At 36.8% G+C, this 21,745-nt stretch overlaps 1 protein-coding gene across 4 annotated transcripts in view; it reads right to left on the bottom strand.

The window, feature by feature from the left end:
* Nucleotides 1-228: 228 nt before the first annotated feature.
* KLHL24 (kelch like family member 24) overlaps nucleotides 229-21,745 on the bottom strand; it is a 37,469-nt gene continuing 15,952 nt past the window's right edge. For 3 of the 4 annotated variants that reach the window (XM_072407761.1, XM_072407760.1, XM_072407762.1), the window contains 7 exons: nucleotides 16,678-17,635; nucleotides 14,054-14,238; nucleotides 12,392-12,510; nucleotides 11,132-11,320; nucleotides 10,074-10,262; nucleotides 6,108-6,143; nucleotides 229-5,751 (listed from right to left, as the gene is read on the bottom strand). In XM_072407761.1, the coding sequence (XP_072263862.1) occupies nucleotides 5,551-5,751; nucleotides 6,108-6,143; nucleotides 10,074-10,262; nucleotides 11,132-11,320; nucleotides 12,392-12,510; nucleotides 14,054-14,238; nucleotides 16,678-17,594 (1,836 nt within the window). In that variant the 5' untranslated portion in view covers nucleotides 17,595-17,635 and the 3' untranslated portion in view covers nucleotides 229-5,550. The remainder of the gene's footprint in view (nucleotides 5,752-6,107; nucleotides 6,144-10,073; nucleotides 10,263-11,131; nucleotides 11,321-12,391; nucleotides 12,511-14,053; nucleotides 14,239-16,677; nucleotides 17,636-21,745) is intronic. The other variant, XM_072407763.1, reaches the window with a different exon arrangement.

The following is a 21,745-nucleotide window of genomic DNA, read 5'->3' as shown; positions in this document are numbered from 1 at the left end:
CGGTGCGTCCCCCTGGCAGGGTCCTTTTCCTGACCACGCTCAGGGGGTGCACTGACCAAACCAGTGGTCCGCGAATCATCGGTTGGCGACCGCTGGTCTATACCCTTGTTCGCATGCTGCCATGGATACATAAGCACTAAGAAAAGAAAATTGCTGTAGGTTTTGTTACATGGTTGGCTACTGATCAGCCTTTAATCTCCTTGCTTCCATATTTTTAACCACAGTTGATTATTTTCACTTCCGGACATCTCTTTATTTAGGTCAAATATCAGTACAATAGTAAAACAGTCATGTTACATTTGTAGTACAATTGCAGAAAAAAAATCATTAAAAAATGTACTTAAAGGGGCATTTTTTAAGCATCACGTCATTGTACAGTAAGTTATAAACACACAGGAGTGCCCCATAATCCTGCAATGCCACAAACTCCTTACTCAGGACAACATCTGTCTTTATGTCTTTAGAGTTCTGTATGTTGCACTTTGAACAGGAAAGCTTTATTATCTGATGTTTACTTTACAGATTTTCAATACCAGAACATAGAAGGATGTCATCGTCTTAACATGATTACACATCAGCAATTATCACTCTATTCCCTTTAGTGATGCATACTTCTTTTACAGTATAGAATATATTGTGTACATTAAAAACAACATGCATACAAAACAACCCTTTTTTTCCCCCTAATTGTATTAGAAATAACTCTTCTGTTTTGGTAAGTACCAAGTTAGGTTTTAAATATGTACATGCACACTACACACTTTCCTGTCATGTCAGCATCCAATATCTTTGTTCTCAACAAATCCATGTTCTAAAGGCACATTATAGTGGAAACTATACATATTTTTGTTCCATTAAGTTGCATTGTCCAATTCAAATCAGAACTTGATCAAAACGTCAAAACGTTTTAGAGCAACTCCAGCTAACATTTCCCTGTGTCTACAAATAGATACTCGTGGACAAGTTGACTCATTGCACTTATTGCTTTGGAGGTCTAATAGTTTAAAATAGCATAGATTGGATTAATTCAGAAAATGCTAGCTTTGTTAGCAAGATCATCAACATGTGTAATAAAAGACTACAGAAAGTGGCCATTACTGTATTAGAAAAATGTGGTCTCAGGTGGTGGATTTCTAGTTTGGCAGCACAAACACCACCAATGAATTGCCAAGCCTTCACTTTTTATTGGAAATGCATAGAAGCACAAGTGATTGTGAAGAGAAGCAGTGGATTTGTGGTTTTGTAGAAGCTGTGTATAACATTTATAGCTTGATTCCCCTATCAACGACTTTTATAGACATGAAAGGGGGAATGTTAAGTACTCCTGTTCAAGAAACTGCCTAACTGCTTTACAAAACTAAATAGCAAGGATCCATTTGGACTAAAGCTGGTGTTATACAATGAAGGATACTTTCTTGTTTATGTTTGTAATACACTGGTCACAAAACATTGTAAACATTGCTTTGTAACGTTGGGAAAAATTACGGCCATAACCTTGAAAGAGACATTGAGGGCATCCCCATACCAAAGCCATCCTTCCCTATCAGCTGCTCTAGGGATGCTAGGTTTTTGCTCAGACAGGGACTTTAAAGGAACGTTTGAAAAATTGTTGGCTGCTTATACTTAATTATTCCAACAGCTTATGTTTCATGCTGAATCTTAATTAAAGTGGAATTAAGTTGTGACCAGGTGGGCAGGTCCTTTATTGCAGGAGGAACATGCAATGCCCCTTTATGCAGTAAAATATTCTCACCTACTTGATCTCTATTCTTTAATAGCACTACCCTGTCCACGAGAGTTAATTGAGTCCGGACAGCCACAAGGATGCCGGGGTGACAGATGATGAAGACAACAATCAGAAGGCTAAGTATGATTTATTGCAGAAGGGACATTACCTGTGTCTTTCTGCAAGATGTGCCTGATCACTCATATTCAAAGTGAAACCATACTTCTATTTTAAATCAATAAAAAATCCATAGTTGTACTTTATCAACATATTCCATTTACTCCTAACCACAGGCAGATTTTACACTAAGAGAGACTGCCATGGCAAAAGATTAAATTTTAACATAAAGAAGGAGGTCTGTGTACAAACCCTGAAATAGTCCACACCCAGCAGTAACTGCTATTGTTCAATATCATCTTACATTTAACTATTCCTATATACTTATATAAGATATTTATGCCTATGCTCTATACACATTTCCCTTTATACCACATTATTTCAAAGTGTATAGGTTTGTGAAAACAATGGGTTTATAATAACTATTTACGCTATTGTAGCCAGCAACACAATAAAAGTTAGCAGAAAACAGAACTGTGTAAACTACAGCAACCAATTAGGTTATGGCAATTTTTAGGCTGCAGTGGGCCACAAAATCAATGCTGCTATTTGACATCCATGAAGCAACATCACCACTGTTCCTTTACATAAGTAAGTTTTCTCACAACTTTCACTTTGGATTTAATTAGTAAATTTAAGATCCGAGTGAAAATTGAAAAAAAGTGTGAATCATATGAAAATATTCATAAATAGGAGTTAGTTTAAGTATGTCTATTTTCTCTGTATTATGTGTTGTACTAGATTTCATCTTTTATTTTACTGTTTTATCGTTTACAATTTTTACCAGTTTATCAGTTGTTAGTTAGTTTACCTTTACCACTATGTAGTTAGGTGCAGTAGAGCTATATGGGCAATTTCAACCCCTTACAAGCAATGTTACTGTCTGTAGAAACTCAGTCTCCCATGAGACCCACTCACCGGGCTTCAGGATGTCTCCTAAGTGCTGCACTTAATTAACATAGAGCTAGTTTCATCTGAATAACAAAGAAAGCTATTTTAAGGCCTATTCTCCTTTAACACTGAATCATACCTAGGACTCTGGAACTGTGGCTGACAGTATAGTGTAAATCCTTGTAATTCTCCTTTTGTATAAATGCAGTATTATTTCTTAGTAGAGCTGACTTGTGTTCTTTTAGCTGATATTGTGTGCTGTATCCAAAATGTATAGATGTTTATTAGGGGAGCTCAGACAACTATGTACAGGGCACACTAAAATATAAATCCATAAAACATGCGGCATATAGTTTACTGCATTCTATTCAGACTGAAGAAAAGCTATGTTAGTTTACAATGACAATATGTCTGTATAAATGTCAGTCATTGTTCAGTAGGTGTTACTGCAGTGATATGCTGGCTTCACCTGGCCCCTCACTTAGAACAAAATAAAAATACCAAGGATAATCATCTAATCATTTTTAGGAAAAAAAAAACATCACATAAACAATAAAATATGTGATAACTGCACAGCATGCAGAGATAAGTATAAAAATACTTATTGTTGCAGGTTGGTTTTCTAACCACTTTCTGGCATTCACATTAATTAGGGCTATACATGAAATATTTATCAGCCCTATTCTGCTAAATTTAATCACATTTTAGCTAAAAAGATTTACTTAATTGGCCCAGCAGCCCTAGCCTTAGACGTGACATATACCACCTAACATTTATTAGCGTAAATGGTCTTTCAATACTTCACCCTTAACATGGGGAACAAAATAATATTCAGGTGATTTTGTCTCTCTACAATCTCACTATACGTACTGAAATGACATAGAAAGCATGCATACACTGGGTAAAGCCTTATGGAAAAAATGAATCATAGTGGAGTTAAATTAGCTATACAATACAAAATGTATAGGTATAAAAAATCAAATAAAAGCAAAGCTTTTTAAAAACATGCACAATCATTTTTTGGATTAAAATGTTTTCACTCATACAAAATGTAAGTTATTGTTCTATACACTTTACAAATAGTTTTAGCATTAAATATTCTAAATGTAGACACACAGCAAGAAGGATTATTACATTTTTCAAACCTATAGATATACCATGTATTCTGAAGGACAAATTATAACCAAAACTTGTATATTCATTTTTTTAGAAGTGCGTGTAGTGGGGTTTAAAGTTATATGAAAATTATCTTTAATAAGGACATAATAAAATCCTCATCAGCAAGTACAAATAGACAGACATATTTAAAATAAGAAGACACTTGTCTTTCTAGACCTTCAGACATGTGAGATGCAAGTTGTTTAGGAACATTAGTCATCAGGCTACATTACTAACAAGTTTGATTTGGGTCTTGCCTGGTTTGTTGAATCAACATACTTTTTCAACTCACAAAGCATACACAGACAAGCACAACAAAAACTGCAACTTTAGGAATATTGAAGAGTGATCTCTAAAAAGGCAAAGTTGCAAAAAAATATCCCAGATGAAATTCTGAACAAGGGAAGATTTAAATACATATACACCCTCCTTAATTTTCATGAATCTGAAGTCACAATCTGCTCTCATGCACACTAAACAAAAAAAATAATAATAATTCATAACTGACAGTCAATGACAGTTATACATAAAATGCTTAAAAAATTATTTTACAAATATTACAGTCCTTGTTGCTGGCATAAATAATAGCTGTTGGGCAGCTATGCAAACAGTATTAGAGTGAATTCCAGGAAAAAAAGGCACAAATATTTTTTTATTTACAGAGATTCAAAGGAATCTACCACAAAAAGATTGCAAATTTATTGCAAAGTAAAGTGTTTCTTGTGTTGATGTAAAAAAAAAAAAAAAACTGCAAACACTGGAGATTTTCAATTTATGCAGACATATAGTCATATGTGATGACTATACTGACTGCTATGACTGCTGACACTATCTGTTCATAAATGGACAATATCTCTCATTTACCTTTATGACAGACAGAGGTAATATGTACATGTAGCTTGGGTCCGCGCTACAACACACTAGGGAGGATACGATGTCCACTTAAAGCCCTTTGCAGTGGTACAAAAGTGATAGGTCAGTTCCGCACATACCGCACGGACTATTTAAAAGCAGACATCTGCTTGTGTGATCTGGTTTGATATTACATAGGCAGCTCAATATTCTTGAAGTTAAGTGACACATTTGCCAAAATTTCAAGATCAAACTCTAGGCAGTTTTTAGTTGCATTCTACTTCATCCAAAGTCATGCTTGCCTCATATATTACTAGTTGCACCACAATCACACCCACTGAAACTCCCAAAGCATTCAAAAACAGCTAGCCTACCACTGTTGTGTTTCTAAGAGGAATAGTGTTCATGACTCAAGACAGTATTGGAAGTGAAATGGGGCAGAATGTGTATTATATTTTACAACCATGTGTATCATCTTTTCTTAACCTGTTACAAATTTAGAGTGAACTAAAGCCAAATAGTCTGTAAAAACATATTTTCAATATAATCAGGCTTTTGTAGCCAATTTCAGATGCCAGGCTTGACCTACGCAAGAATGTATGTGTGACTGTAGAAAAGACAAGCATTGAACAAGCATGATTCTGGTCCCTTTTCTCAAGCTTGGATCACTTGTTATGATTGCAAACAAATTCAATGGTAGATTCCTTATATGCGTACTGTACAACGGGGCCAGTTTTCAGATGACAGAGTCTTATTGCAGGGTAATTTTACAAGCCCCTTCATCCCTTCTTCATTCCTTTGTAAGTTCACATTTTGAAGGCTTTTTCATTGTATCTATGAATTGTTACACAGCCATGGTATGACACAGGTCGAGGCATGGCTGCCACTCCAGTAATGATGCTGGTTGCTGGATCATAGCACAAGATAGTGTCTGTTGCCTCTCCACTCTCACCTCTCCCACCAAGTATAAAGATTTTCCCGTTGCATACAGACATGCCACAATTCTCCTAGAGTGAGAAAAACAGGAAGAATGTAGTTACTATGCATAGGAAGGAAAAAATACATTATAAGGGCATTTGTGATCTAACTTCTACAGCTGTGGTGCACTCTAGTTAGTTTAGAAGCATGAACATGGTCTATGGTATGGAAGAAACCATGTTCTCTACAGTACCATTTATCAATAGAACAGATAACCCCATTATATTATATTATTTACACTATGTGGCTCTATACAAATAGAAACATGGTAAGATACACCAGTGCAGCTAGAAATAATCAGAGAGGTTATATAGTGAAACAGCTAGAAAGCAGGAAGGTAAGGAAAGTAAAGGTAAAACACTGGAGATCGCTGGTGAACTCTCACCTTGATAACTGTGTTCAGTTCTGAAGACCCTATCACCTAAAGGACATGAATAGGTTAGAGAATTTTTCGAGGTAAGGCTGCATATTCATTAAAGCAGCATACAGGAGGGAGGGAGGAAATAATTAAAGTACAACATGTAAATACACAATGACAAATGAGAAATATAAAACCAAAGGATGCCTCACACATTGCTAAGTCAACCCATTAACTGAAATGTCATTGTAAGGGGACTCCTAATTTGCTAAACCATAAATCACATCCCTAACACATCCCAGCTTGATACTTCCACCTTGCCATTACACTAACACATCAGGGTATCATCAAGGACCTCCAACCCCTTGCACTTACGATTTTATTAAACCCTGAAAGACATATTTTTGTAGGCTAGGGTTTTTATTTGATAGATATAAAGAAGCTATATATCTTAAAGCTTTATAAGTTTCCTCATGCTGCATTTAGTGTGGGTAGCATTTCTCATACAGTTTTTAGTGTGGTTAACTTTACCTATTGCCCTGAATAGCTGCCCTCTGTGGTGTTAGAGGAAATAAGGTATTTAGATTCTGGTCTCATATATCTTCTACTACAATACCCAGATGAATGAAAGATAATTCTGTAGTACCAATACCTTTTAATACTTTTTTTCTGCAGTTACAGGATACTAAGGTGGACTTCATACTTTAATTACTGGGAGTATTATGTATGTGTGAGTATGTGTGGGCAGGATAAGAGGTACTGTAAACAACTATGATAGAAGTGAGTCATATAGCTCATGTTTTCAGGTGCTGGCAAGTGTGTTGCATTTGAGAAGCATTCCCCATGACTAAAAGAATATGATTTTCAATTCGTAAGTGTTCTTTAAATCACAGATGAGAATATGTCAGCTGGGAAAAGGGAACTACTTGATAAACATAAGTATATCTAACCACTAGAGGGAGCCCAACAGCTTTGGCAACTACAGGCTCAATATCTACAAACTAGTGTCATCTGTTCTCTCCCTACTCAAGTCTAGCTCACATGAAGACCATGACCGAAAATACAGTTTAATAAAGCACTTAGAATAATACATTGGTAATCATTTTAAATACTCATGCACCCCAGGAAGTGCAGATGGAACAAAAAGAGTTACACCCTAAAAGAGTACACTGCTGCAAAAAAATAAATATAAATATATAAATAAATATATATATATATAAAATAAATATAAATATGCAGTTCTATACGTTCAATCATCAGTTAATAGCAATCTACCTAATAACAAAATGGGAACACACAGTGAACTGTGAACCCACTGGCAGCTGCAACACATTTATTTTATGTTATTCATATTTTTTTCCAGGTGAGTTCATGTCAAAGAGAGATGGGCCATTATTTAAAATGCTTGAAGAAGTAATTTGAATATTACCAGCTTTTGAGGCTAAGTGTGTACATACTTTTTCATAGTACATAATCTGTTGATGATTTGTTGAAAAGAATATTCAAAAGCGTCCACCCAAAATTATAGTTCAGTTTTTAATAGATGATGTAGTCCCCGAAAAAATAAATATGTCTGTCTCTGTTGATGGGATCTCAGTTCCAAGCTCTGCCCATTTTCTAAGCTAAAACCTTCCTGCGGAATTATTTATGTATATGCTGCATACGTATTATTATACACTGGAGAGTAAGGCTGGGTACACACGTGCAATAATTGTTGTTGGAAAGGATCGTGAACGATAACTGCACGATGCATGAACGAGTGCTTTGCATACAGCACCGTTCTGCTCTATGAAGAGGGGAGGGGGAGAACAGCGGAGCAGCACCCACTGCGCACTTTCCCCCTTCACTTCCACTGGGATCGTTTGTCGATGGGCGCTGTACACACACCAGATTCTTGTCCGATATATGTCTCAGAGAACCATTGGACGTGTGTACATAGCCTAAGTGATAGTGAGAATAGGGACACTCTAAATTTTAAAGTTAGGGGGAACAGAAGCTATAGCTACTGTCTTCAAGATATAGAGATTGCCAGTAAAGCTACGTACACACTTCCAATTATTATCGTCGGAAAACGAACGACGAACGTTCCTGCACGATATGTACGAACGATCGTATAGCACCGATCCTGCACATAGAGGTAACGACACGATCGTTCGTAGATATTGTACACACAATAGATACGATCGTTTAAGCGATAGAGGAACTATGTGCACGACAGGAAAGTGAACGGACGTTCGTTCATCACGCATGCTCTGAACATGGACGATCAACGAACGACCGTACACACGAACGATGTTCAACGATCGTCGCCCAATCCGATCCGCCGGTCGTTCGTTTCCAACAATTTTCCTTGTTCGTCGGCGGTTACTTTTTTACGAACGATTTTTTGCCCAATCGATCGTTCGTCGTTCGATTGGAACGATAAAAATTGGAAGTGTGTACACACCTTTAGTGACTCAACTCAGCCCAGCAGATTCTATCTAGGACTAGACTGAGCCTTCATCATCTCTGTGCATGTACTTGTAATGAATACTAAAGTAAATATTTTTATAGTAGCATCACAAACAGTTTGCAATAAAGCTATATATAATTTATTATCATACATAAACATAATAAAATATGATAATATACACACACAAAAAGCTGTTGAATATGTATGGGATTACGCTGACATTTGCACAAGCCTTAACAGAAAGGGACAGTGAATTTTACAAATCTATGTAATTGGATAGGTGTGAGGGTAATTAGTGAACAAAGACTGATTATGTAAGACAGATGGCTGTCTACAGAAGCTTTTGTTCAAGACTGCTGCAGCAAAATTATCTCCTACCTTCAAATTAACAAGACACATGTCAACAGAAGCATTATAATATGCTTCGGTAGGCAGGTGTAGTTCTTAGAAACCCTCAAGAACTAAAAATTAGGGTATAAAAACACATTTTTGATCACCATACATGAGAATGGAAGAAATTGTATGAACTGATGACCCACAAAAATTAGGAAATTTAAAGTGTACCGTATATAGAATCACCAAAAGATGACTTTTTGATTTGTTGCCGTGGTTTATACTCTGCATTTACTGTTTTGAAGAAGGTAAACAACACCAGTTTTAAATATTAGTATGGCTTGGCAAAACAGACTTTCCAGTGAATGCAGAATTTGCCTCAAATTCTAAACTATGACAGCAATTATCTTTTTTGCATTTATGCTGATTCTTTGCCTTCACTCACCTCCAACAAGTATGCAGAAACAGAATACGTCAGAAGTTTTTAGGTACATGTACTGTATAAGTAGTTTGGGTCAGTGACTCAAACTATTGAAAGAGGGTCAGGATGACTGCCAGGCAACTAGCATTTATACTGGTTTCTGAATAATTGATTTCTTTATCTCTAGCCAGATGTCTAATTAGGCAATGAGAAACCAGAGCATGTTTAAGTGCTGGCTAACCGTACTCACTTATACCTATAGGCAAACAAGTATGATAAGTGTCCTCACCAAACAATACACTTGCCAAAAGTGCAGAACATGTTTTCTCCTTGTTATTGGCATAACATAGTGTCCCATGGTTTGGGGTCTTGTGGCACTTGGGAAATAAAGTAAGCATTTATGCCAACACAATGATAATCCCATGTTTTCATGTACAAACTTCCCACATGTTTGATTATATATTATGCCACCAGGGGAAAAAAGCATTTGTTTTTGTTTGTCTAAATATTTTATTTACCACTATCAGGCAAGCAAAACTCTAAACCCACCAACCAAATGTTCTGGGAATTTTGCCAGTATGAAGTCATTTTCATTTATAATTAAATATTTCACACATTTATTCATATAATAAGACTTTCTTAAAGCTTGGGAATGTCTATTTTGGTGAAAGGAGGGGCTGCAGAGAGGCTTATTGACAAGGGTGGAGTACCAAGAACTCCTTAGTAGCGGATGAATCCTGGAAACTTCCCAAACCCTTCACATGTAATTATTATAAAGATTGATTACCTGTCGGCTAAATGTATTCTGTACATGAATCCAGTAATCCTCCACTGGGTCGTAGCAGTAAATCGCCTTAGTAAGCCCTCCAGCTACGTAGATGAGGTTGTTTAGGGACACAGCAGTAATGCATCTCTTGGCTATAGGAATTGACGCTCGGAGTAGCCAGGTATTTGTATCAGGATCATAGCACTGCACCTGTGTAGCAAAGTAAATTATTTATTTATGTGTCAGACTTTTAGAAAGGTGTATTAAAGCAGTGTTTCTCAACAGTGGAACCTTGGTTGATCCTGAGGTTGCCAGGGGTTCCCTTACCCATGAGCAATTTGGTAATTTCAGGTCACTTTAAATTACACCAATGATCTTTTTGGTGGTCTGTAAGGGTGACATTCTTCCCACTGTAAGAGGCATTTTTCCACTGACCACCATGCTAATATATTGTGAGCTGTGGATTTAGTAATTAAAGCAGGGGATCCCTGAGGACCTAAAAGTAATTTCAAGGGGTGCCCTCATGGTAAAAAGTTTGAGAAAGTCTGTGCTAGAGTATATGTTACACATCGTTTGTTTTTTTTTGTTTTTTTCAATGGAAATGTAAGGCTGAACATTGATTTTAGATTGATTTTTTTCATGTTTAACACTGTTTCTCTTCTCTGATATGTTTTACTCCCTGGTGGGGCCTAGTTGTAGAGACAAAGACAGTGGAAATTACAGTGGAAATTCTTACATGTTTGCATGCTGTAACCATTTCTGTAAGAGGTCTCAAACACACTTATACTATGGTGTTGCACTATAACCCACTGCACCTTGCTGTACTGCCAGAAATGCTGCCTTAATGCAACACACAATGCACACACTAACAGAGTACAAAAATGTGAATGGAACATTAAACTTTTATAACATATTATATATTATATACACATATTTCCCAATATCCACAGCTAATGTATGTCAAAAATGTTCTACCATCTACTGTGCCTAATGGTAAATTAGGCCCTGCACCTAAAAAACCCACAGATTCTTAAAAAAATGTGCAGATAAAGACAACATTCCATATATGTTTAAGTTACCTTATCTGAACAGGTGTTGTCATCAGGACCTCCACCAATCACAAACAATTTCCCAACACAGCTTGTAACCGCTGGAGAACTCACAGCCTCTTTCAGTGGGGCTACATCTGTCCAGCGATTTGAGAATGAGTCATAACATTCAACACTGCTCAGTCTGTTCTGACCATCATATCCACCAACCACGTATACCTAGAAAAAGATCAGAAGTTCTGAGTGATTGCAGGACTAGGAATAAATACAAAATTTTACAAAAACAAAACATATACATAAATACACAAAATAAAAATTAGGTCACTGCTACACTTTCACAAATATATGTAAACAAAGTTTTAGCTACTACTGTATTTGCAACAAAATTGTAAGACTGTTCACTTTATTCCTCAATTACAAAAAGATGACAAAGTTTCATCTATCTAACCTGGTCTAAAGAAGATGAAAGTGTAATTCTTTATATGGAACAAAATGTCAAAGTATAATGCTAAGCATATTAAAAAAGTAGCAAAAGGTATACATTTACATGAAAAACAAAATAAGTGAGGAATGTTTGCAACACAGTAAAAATAAAAATCTAATCCTAGGTATCACTAAGAGGTCTATTTATACATGGTTTTACACAAGATTTACACAACTCACACAGGATTTATTCATTGTTGCAATTGAATCCAATTTTAAAAGGAGTGACACTTCTGTAAAAATATTTATAAACACGGGTAGTCCCTGAGTTAAGGACATATGGACGGATGGCTCCTAGATACAAATAGGGCTTCCCTGTTTGCTGGTGTGCAGGAGAGAGGCTTGATGGGGGGGAGGGAGTTGGTTTGCATGACTTGCAGAAGAAATCTTTTGCTAAACACAGCCGAGGTTGTGGGTGATCTTAAGGACTGAGCTCTTCTGCTACATCTTATAACTCTTTAATGACCAACACAAACTCTGCAGTTGTTTCCTTTTGCATATGAAAGCACAGCTTGCTCTAAAAGGTAATGAATGTCTAGGCTCCATAAAGTTTTTTTTTTTTTTTTGCTTTGTTTGTGATTAACTCACAGTGAGGATTTTATACAGTAACTGACACCACACTGCCTCATATTATGTTGAGTCAAACAATTGTCCTAATTGCATTTATTAAAATAATGTACCTGTTCCGACTTACATACAAATTCAGCTTAAGAACAAACCTACAGTCCCTATCTCGTATGTAACCCGGGGACTACCCGTAAACCCCTAAGTATCTACTCAACTAAACCTTTATTATACAGATTTTACCTTTCCCAGTAGGACGGCCATTTTATGACGCCATCTCCCCTTGTTTAGGGAAGCTACTCGTATCCAAATGTTTAGTTGAGAGTTATACATCCAGACATCCCTACTATTGATTCTGCCACCTGCAGGTAAAAGAAAAAGGAAATTCATACTAAGTCACAATGTCACCCCATACAAGGTCACTGCAGCAAAACTGATTTGTTTAGTATTTGGCATTATTATGCCAATTGTATTTTCATTTGGATTACAAATTGAATTATGTGTGTTTAAAGCTATTCTAAATGTTCTGAAATTTGCTAAACACATTCTAGGTGCAGCAAAACAAAACATTTGCAAAGTCTAGAAATTGAACAGATTTCTGCAAAGCATATTAACATACACTTAGTCTGCTAAGACTAAGATGCAATTCATTATCAATAGCACTTCAACATATAAAGGTAATACAGCACTGTGTTAGAATAAAAACACTGCTTGTCTGTAATTTCCATTATTGTGCATTGGCTACCTAATAAAATAAAAAAGTTGCCTTAACACAAAGCAAATTATTGTGTAACACAGGTGTGTTATCCCAACAAGGATAACAAGTCTGAATAGGTCCTTACAGAAATCAGCAACAACCTGAACAGAAAAGTCTGCGCCCCAGCCAGCATGCTAAAAAGAAGGGCATTTACTCTGTGTGTGGACCTCAGGTTTCCTTGCTGAAATTCAACCCATTTATGCATCTTTTAGAGTGACACAGCACGTTGTGGTGCGCCTCACTGGCTGTGTTTTAAAGATGCCTTGCCTTACTTAGTTAGGGTAATATTGTACAGTTACAGCTACACTAATGCATACCTCATGAGAATGAAAAAGGTGTGAATGGGCCCTAAGATAACTATATTTTTGATTTTGTGCACCTGAAAAAATATTAAGCTGATTTAAATTGAAAGTTCAGTCGAGGTTCAGTGCCATTTTCCAAATTAGGTAATCAGTACCTGCAAAAGTTTACATATGAAATAAACGTGTACACTAGCCTTTCTGCTACATGCAGGCATCAAAATAGTATATAAATTTTGTTACTAAAAACAGGAGAGTTTAAGGGTTAGGGAGTTCTTTGCAGATGGAAAACAGTTACTAGGTTTTAGGATCCGATTTACCAATGATCAAATGCTCCAATAGATATGAGTTGGTTGCTGCTCAAAACAGCTGAATGAAGTGCCCAATACAGTCCCCAAAATAAGCTCAGCAGTGAGTGAACACACCAAGCAACATTTTTGGTCCCTTGCGTGACAATTCAGCCAAACTCTTGTCCCGACTACAATCTAGGTGGAATTACTAAAGTCATGTGACAAGACAATTAGCCCTACAATTGGATGGTGGTTTCTTGTGACCTGGGGACTTTCAAGTTCAATAACAGCTCATGGACCTGGAAGATTTAGTTGGACAGGAGCAACAATTGCCTGTGCTGTGGAACCCATCTATACCCTCTCACAACTGCCGTTAAGCACTGATCTGTGCTTAACATCCCAAAACTGTAGATACTGAAGCATTGTAAAAGCTTGCTGTATTCACCGCTCTAATATAGGCTTAGACACACAGAGCAAGACCTACAGAAAACGCATTAACATCATAAATTATGAAAAAAGTTGTATCAAGGAAGAAACTCGCATTTAAAGTTTACTTTACCTGACACAAGAATATCATTCCTTAAAGCACAAACAGCATATTCTGACTTGGTAAATTCTGGTAACTTTGCAAGAGACTTCCATTCACCAGTCACTGGGTCATAGCATTCAGTGTAGGGCAGATTAAAGCCTCCAACACGTTCACAACCTCCCACTACCACAATAACTTCAGAGTAGCCAGTAGACCTGTAAGCATAAAAATGATATTTAAAATTTGGTCACTAAATGAACTGTACTATGAAGTCTGTATGTTATTCTTTATATTGCCAACAAATTCTGCAAGGTATCAAAGAGTAAACAGACCATTTACATAGTACTTGCCCCAACATAATCTTACAGTAGACCTGATTTATTAACGCTCTTCATGGCTGGGGAGGGGACACCTTGATCTGTGAAGCTGAGTGATCCAGCAAACCTGAAATGGATCTGGTCCAGGATTGAATACATTTAAAAATAGCAAATGACTTTAAGGAAATCTATTCCAGGTTTGCTGGATCACCTAGTTTCACTGATGAATATATATTTTCTACAGTCTTGGAGAGCACACCTATACATATTCCTTATGGTAATTTTAATGTGGAGGTCAATTCACTCAGGTTTTTTCAAGGAAACTAAAGCACCTAGAGGTATCCCATATGTAGGAGAAAATGCAAAATTGTTTATTAATTGCCCTTTCCTAAATCTGGACTCTTAGCAGATAAAAAAAACACAAAAATAAATGCAGCTCTGTGTTTATGAATGCATCGTTTGATGTATCTCCTAATGCAAATAGTGTAAGCACCTTAATTTGACTTGGTCCCAGCACCTTAACATTTCTACAAAGCAGTGTAAAGGGAGGGAGAAGCAACACAAGAAAAAAACAGGTGTAATGCAGAATAAAAAGTATGCTAATAGGAAGAGAAAACAGACTGACAAGGAGATGAGCTCATGTGCCTGATTTAATAAAGCTGCCCGAGGCTGGAGAAGATACACTTTCATCAGTGAAACAGGGTGATCCAGCAAACCTGGAATGGATTTGCTAGCAAATGTTTTGAATCCTGGACCAGATGCCTTCCAGGTTTGCTGGATCACTGATGAAAGTGTATCCTCTCCAGTCTTGGTAAGCTTTAAAAAATCAGGCCCCATGAGTGAGATGTTTCTTTTACTGTCGGGTAACAGAGTAGGGAGTAGACCTGTAGGTTAAAGTGAAACTTAAAACTGAGAAACATTATTTTCCCTACCATAGGACTGTGTGGGAATGCTGTCCTAAATTTTAATCAAGGGCAATCAATGAGAAACACACAATACTGACAATAGGCCGACAGCAGGAATTCTGCTGGCATTCATCCATGTGGGGGGGCGTTAGATTTATTCTGGTATTTTTAACATAGTGTTCAAGGCATGCTAATTTTAAAACATTGAGTGATTTTGTTCCCAACCTAAATAAATATTGACTGGTTTCTAGTATTGCAGCCAAAGAGGGATTTAATTTTAGCTTGGAATAGTATTCTGTTTTCTGCTCATATTTCTCAGTAACCATATAAAAGGGATAGAGGAGGCACATAGTTGGGAGGTGGCTTTGTGTACTTACATGATGCACATAGATGAAATACCAGCACTGGTGCTTTTAGTTACTAATGAATTGATAAAAACACAGATATTAATTAAGGGGAAAATACTGTCAACAAGTAAAGTCCTTGCATCAAAGAAGTATAAATGTTTAAGGGTAAAGTTTGTACAAAGTTCAGAGAAGTTTAGACTTCAGCCTTAAAATTGCCAGCAAATCCAGATTCTATCATATTATTTATGCTGACGAGTGCACTAGTATAAGGCATAGTGCTCAACTGACGCCATTTAGTTAGAATTTCTTTTAAATAATGCATCCAATTAAAATTGCACACTGGAAAGCAGCTTTTTTAAATGGCTAAAGTAAAGTACCTTGCTTTGGGATTTGAGCCCATAAAAATGTATATATGGGACAGAATGACAAGTAGTAGTGGCCAGATTTAGTGTTGATGGACTTCTATGGACAAACATGCCTTATTTTTTACATTAGTTTGATACGCTTGTGAGGTTATTCAGAATTCATTAACATGTGTCTTTGACCTGCAGATAACATCCTTTTGACCTCCATTTAAAGCTCTGCATTCCCATAGACTTTTAAGGAGGGGGAAGCAATTATGAAGTAAATAAAAGCCTAATGATATTGTCCCTAAGGATAACCAGATCATATAGCTGGTCCTACCTATCTATGAAATCAATAAGGCTAACCAGTGCTTTGGCCATGCATGGGAAAGGTTCACTATAATGTCCACCTGTTTTTGGCCACATAACAGGTAGGGGACTAAATCAAATGTTTTGAAGATATGCTAGTTCATCTGGGTCATGCTATATTTAGTAGTAGTTGATCACATTTAATGCAACATTTAAGTGAGCTGAAGAAGTTACTTGGACTTATGGAATTTGTAGTTTATATACTTCAAAACCACTGATGTAATCACTGATGTAATGTTTATGTGCTGCCGCCACATCAGCAATGACTAATCTATGTTTTCACGAATATCAAAAATATTTCACAACAGAATAGCAACTTGACTAAAAAGTAAAATGTGACATAGTAATCTAAAGAAATCAAAAATGTCAAACCTCCGTGGTCTGGTCCGTGGCGACATCATCTCATTTCCCAGTACATGATATCTTCTAGCTTCATGTAGTAGCTGATAACAATCTGGGGAGTTTTGAATAATCTGATCTACTTCTACTGTCTGAACAAAGTAATTAGGATGGAGAAGTGGTAGTCTAACATGTGTCAAAAGTTCATGTAGCATAGGCCGCCTGACATCAACATGGTGGTACACCCAACGCATGACAGCTTCAAATACCAGCTCTTCTTTGCTGACAACCAAATCATCACTGCTGATATAATCAATGACCTCTGCTTTTCCCAGCTCCAAAAATTCCTCATGCTGAACAACAACTTCAAATGCCTGTTGTGCAAACGTTTTACATTTTGTGTAGAGTGTTTTGAGAGAATGAGTGTCAGCAAAGTGCTGGATTCCGAGGCAGTTGCAAGGGTCAAGTTGCTCTTCCAAAAATTTGGCACATGCATCACGCAGCACACCAATCTGGAACAAGCTGGAGGTTTCAAACAGATATTGGACATTTTCTGTGGTGATTTTTACTTTTCCTGTATAAACATATTGCAGAAAACAGTCCATGGCCTCTGCAAAAATCCCATTAATCTCCACCAACATTTCTCTGCTTTCTCTGTGGTCATTGCAAAACATGGCTCTAAAATAGCTGCTGCAAGCTGACAGGATGGCTCGGTGGCAGGGAAACTCTCTGCCTTCCACACAAATTACTACATCAGTAAACAGACGACTTTCCCGGAACTCATTAAAGATCTGTAGTATGCTCTCGGAGTGAGAGGAACCAGAATTAAAGTCAAAGACTTCATGCCCCATCAACTTTTGGTCCATCTCAAAGACTTTACGCTTAGTTGCTGGGGACTCACGAACTCCACTCTCCTCTCTGTTTAATCGACGTCCCAATATGAGTACCATTGTTCAGTTGTGTGAGTACACAACAGCTTAAAATCCACTACCTGCAAAATAATGAGAATTATTATAAAACACGTTTCACAAAACAGTAGTAAAAAGGTATTTATTCACAAACACACATATGTGCTTTCATTCTGGCTGTCCAGCTTTATTCCACAGCAGGAAGTATCTGTTTCTGGTGAAAATGAAAAGAATTAGTCGCTGCAATAGAAGTCTTTAGGGCCTCCATTTGCAGCTAGCTACTCATTTCATCTAGAAAATACCAGGAACAGAAGGCAGAAAGCTAATGAAAAGGAAGCACTAAGCTAATGATATCACTGAGTTTTCAACATGGTTTTCTACAGCTTTTCCAAGCTACATCTTGGAAAGGGCATCACAAATGGTTATTTAACACATGAAAGCTAATTTGTCTGACCAATAGTTCCAGCAGGTTACAATAGTAATCTCAAAAATCAGCAAGGGCAACATAAGTATGGCCATGCTCATAGCAAATAAAAAAAATCACACCAACAGTCTTTTAAAATAATGTCAATTGCTATTCACTTTTGTTGAAAAAAAGTCCTCTGTATTGTTATTTTATAATCCAAACAACTCTATTTGTTTGGAGCTGTCCAAACGTACTGGGGTAAAATGTTCCAAACCATGACAAGACACGACAGTTTATTGCTTTGCCTGTTCAGGAGTTAAGGTGTGATGTCAGTGCCTAAAATATGCATTTATTGTAACACCTTTCCTTGAACAACTAATAACTTGCAATGCAGACCTCCCAGGATAATGCCTCTATACCAGTGTCAAGGGAATATAAAGAGATGTGCCATAAACATAAAACAAAAATAATAATAGAATAATTCATATTCTATATTTTAGATAAGTAATATGAATAGGAATATGAATATGAATATGACATTCAGCCTTACAGTTTTCAGAAACTAGGATTCCTAATCAGATCAAATCCTTTATTTATACAGCTGACTCATAAAGCCAATATTGTAAAAGTATACAGGTTATTTTACATTTGTCATGGGTGACATTTGTCTAAGATGACATGCTCCTTTTTGTCTCGCTTTCTGCTGTTTCTATAGCACGAGGAATGTATGAAAATCTCCCCAATGGGACACAGATGGCAAAAATGGTGACAAGGATTTTAAGCTTTCCCTACTCCATATAAAAGAAATGTAGCCCATCTTTTCTAAAACTGCATTCAAGACACAGCAGTACAAAGCATAAAAATATTAATTTATGGCCACCTGCTTGCAGGTTACACCGAATGCACTGAAAGAATACAGAACAGTTATATCTAAGGTTTTTGGAGGAGTGAATCAAACAGGTCTTTACAGATGTAAAATCTATTATTGCTTATACAACTAGCATCATACAAGAGCTCAATATGTATGTTTTAGCTGTCCACACTACAAACCAGACAATGAGACAACACTCATCAGCATTTTGCTTGGGTTAGAAAAACGTTGAATACCATGGCGTTTAGCTATGAGTATAGACACTATTTTTAGACACTGTCACAAAGTGGACCCAGGACATCTACACACTCAGTGCATACTATTCTAAACATGAATACTAAAGACAGCTCTAATAAAGATGGTTAAAGCGCACGTAAACTAAAATTTTTACCTTAAATAGAAGGGTAGACAAGCTTTTTCTTTACCTTAAAAAAGGGTGAAGCCTCTCTCCTTCTGTCTTTATTGCTGATTAGGACAATGGCCCTGATTTATGAAAGCCCTCCAAGACTGGAGAGGATACACTTTCATCAGTGAAGTTGGGTGATCCGCTTCAAGTGCATTGGAAGTACTGTATGGAGAAACTGATGTCTTTGTGTCTGCACTAACTCTTATGATTACCACCAAGATGAGGTGAACAAGCATGGGCCCGGGCCCACAAGACATTTAGTTAATGAAGATAGTTATGTTTAAAGGTTTTTGTGCTCTTTGCTGTGCTAAAAAAAAGGGCATAGGAGGGTGGTTGAGTCTTGGACAGAGGGGCACCATAGTGTAATTTTGTAAAGTCTAAGGCCAGCCCTGTCTGTAAACATGTAAAAGAAAATCAATAAAAGCACAAGGAAAAATATAAATAATTTTGCAATAGTATTCTAGTAACCTAATTAAGTCAACATAAAAACATTGCTAACAATATTGAACACTGAGAAAATTGCTTTTAAAGTGTACTGTTTAGAAATCTTCCTGTTAACCTTAACTAACTTGAAATAATAAACTTCTTGCCTTTCCCTAGTTTCTCGACAGTTTCCTCACACACCTATACTTTGAGGCCATGACCTCATCAATGCAGGGTTTGTTACTGGTATATGTCCTGGCAAGAGGTAACTGCTGCACTACTTCAGGCTATGGACTACACCTTAAAGGTTTTGGAAAATAAATGACTACATTATTATATTTAAGACAACCAAACATGATAAATGTAATGTAACATAATGTCATAATATTGTAAAAAATTATGTTAGAAGCAGAAAATTAACATCAACTGAAATTTAATAAACCTGTAAGCAGACATTTTCTGTCTTCAGTATATGACAACCTGCTACCAATAATAAATAGCAATTTTTCACCATTCACCATTCATAATTTGAGAGAGAAGAAAAAAGGCTCATTATTGTGGGGATCAGTCTAAAACGGAAGTGAAATGCTATGGGGTTAAAATGCATTGTTTTATTTCTCTCAATTTAATTTAAGTTGCAAGCTTCTTTCTTTTGCAGTAAAATTTACTTCCCTACCTAACTTCAGTCTTTTCTGACGTACAGTGTTTAATGCCAGGTACCCTGGCATACCAGGCTGCGAGAAATAAATGAACTCCCCTCCACAGCTAGACCAATCAAGATGACCAAAGACACAGAAGAAGTGAAGATGGCGATGTCCGCAAGGTTACAAGGACAGGTGAGTGTATTTCAAAACATTGTGAACAGGCAGGCAAGTTTGTGATATTGTAGAAGGGACATCACCTCCTTTCCTATCTCCAATAAACAACCTGCCTGCTTGCAATTTATTTGAATATTTATTTCTGCTTGATATTGTTTTAAAAGTTGCATTTTCATTGATTTGTATAGGAAAGAAGAGTCGTTTTAGTTATGGATCAATATTCATGTTCAGAACTACTGGCACAGATAAAATAAATGTATTTATTGCTACAGAGATTTGGGGGGAAAGTTAGGTAACAGCATGAAATGAAATGCAGGGAAAGAGACACACATGAATTAAAAACTATTCTCGCTTCTCTCAAGGTCTAACCCAGTAGACCCAGAAAACAGCAAACTTTATGTTACATATATACACAGCCTAATAAATATCTGCATGCAAAAAGTAAATTACCTAAAACTGCAATTAATAAATTTAAATGTGGCTTTTTTACTTGTTTCTTTTAGTATGATGCTGTGCAAAGCAAGTACCTATGGCCAAGCAGGTAATGGTCACAGTACAAACTTCTTGCTGCCTGTATTCACTGAAAGGTTGTTGCAAGATACTCGTGCTGTTAGCACTTGTGTATGTGGCTGGGAAATAGAATAGGAGTTTAAATGTAATGATCACAGTACTAAATCACTGAAAAAAAGTAAAAACTTTATATGCAGGGAGGCATCTTTATATTGTGGAGCTAATAATAGTGTTGTACGGTACAAACAACCAGCAGGGGTCTCCGTATTCACCTGGCAGCACAATAGTGGACTAACACCCCAGCAAGTCCTAAGCATGACCTAGTATTTTTTCCTCCATGTTTGCTGTTGGAGACTTCTATTGTTCCACCTATCAGTTGTCTGTAGAACATCAGCAACCACAGATATAGAAACACATCTTTGTTGGATCATCCCACAAATAGCCTGCAGAAACTCCTTAACAATATTTACAGTCGCTGAGGTAGAACAGGTATGTTAGCTGAGTCTAAACAATGGCAGAGAAATAGATTAACCTGTTAGCAGCCTCTGACATCTGTTCTACTGGCGATAACAGATATATATAGAGCAGAGATCAGAGCTTTATTTTCCAGTATACCTTCCGGTCACAAAGTATTACACCTGCATTAGGCACTGTATATTCCCAGCAAAGAATGGAGTATGAGCAAATAAAGCTTTTATTTATCATGAATAAACACCAAAGCCAGTGTATTTGAAAGCTGAATCATATATCAGCCATCTC

Source organism: Pyxicephalus adspersus, chromosome 4 (assembly GCF_032062135.1).
Source record: "Pyxicephalus adspersus chromosome 4, UCB_Pads_2.0, whole genome shotgun sequence".
NCBI lineage: Eukaryota > Metazoa > Chordata > Amphibia > Anura > Pyxicephalidae > Pyxicephalus > Pyxicephalus adspersus.
This window is presented reverse-complemented; position numbering and strand designations above follow the sequence as displayed.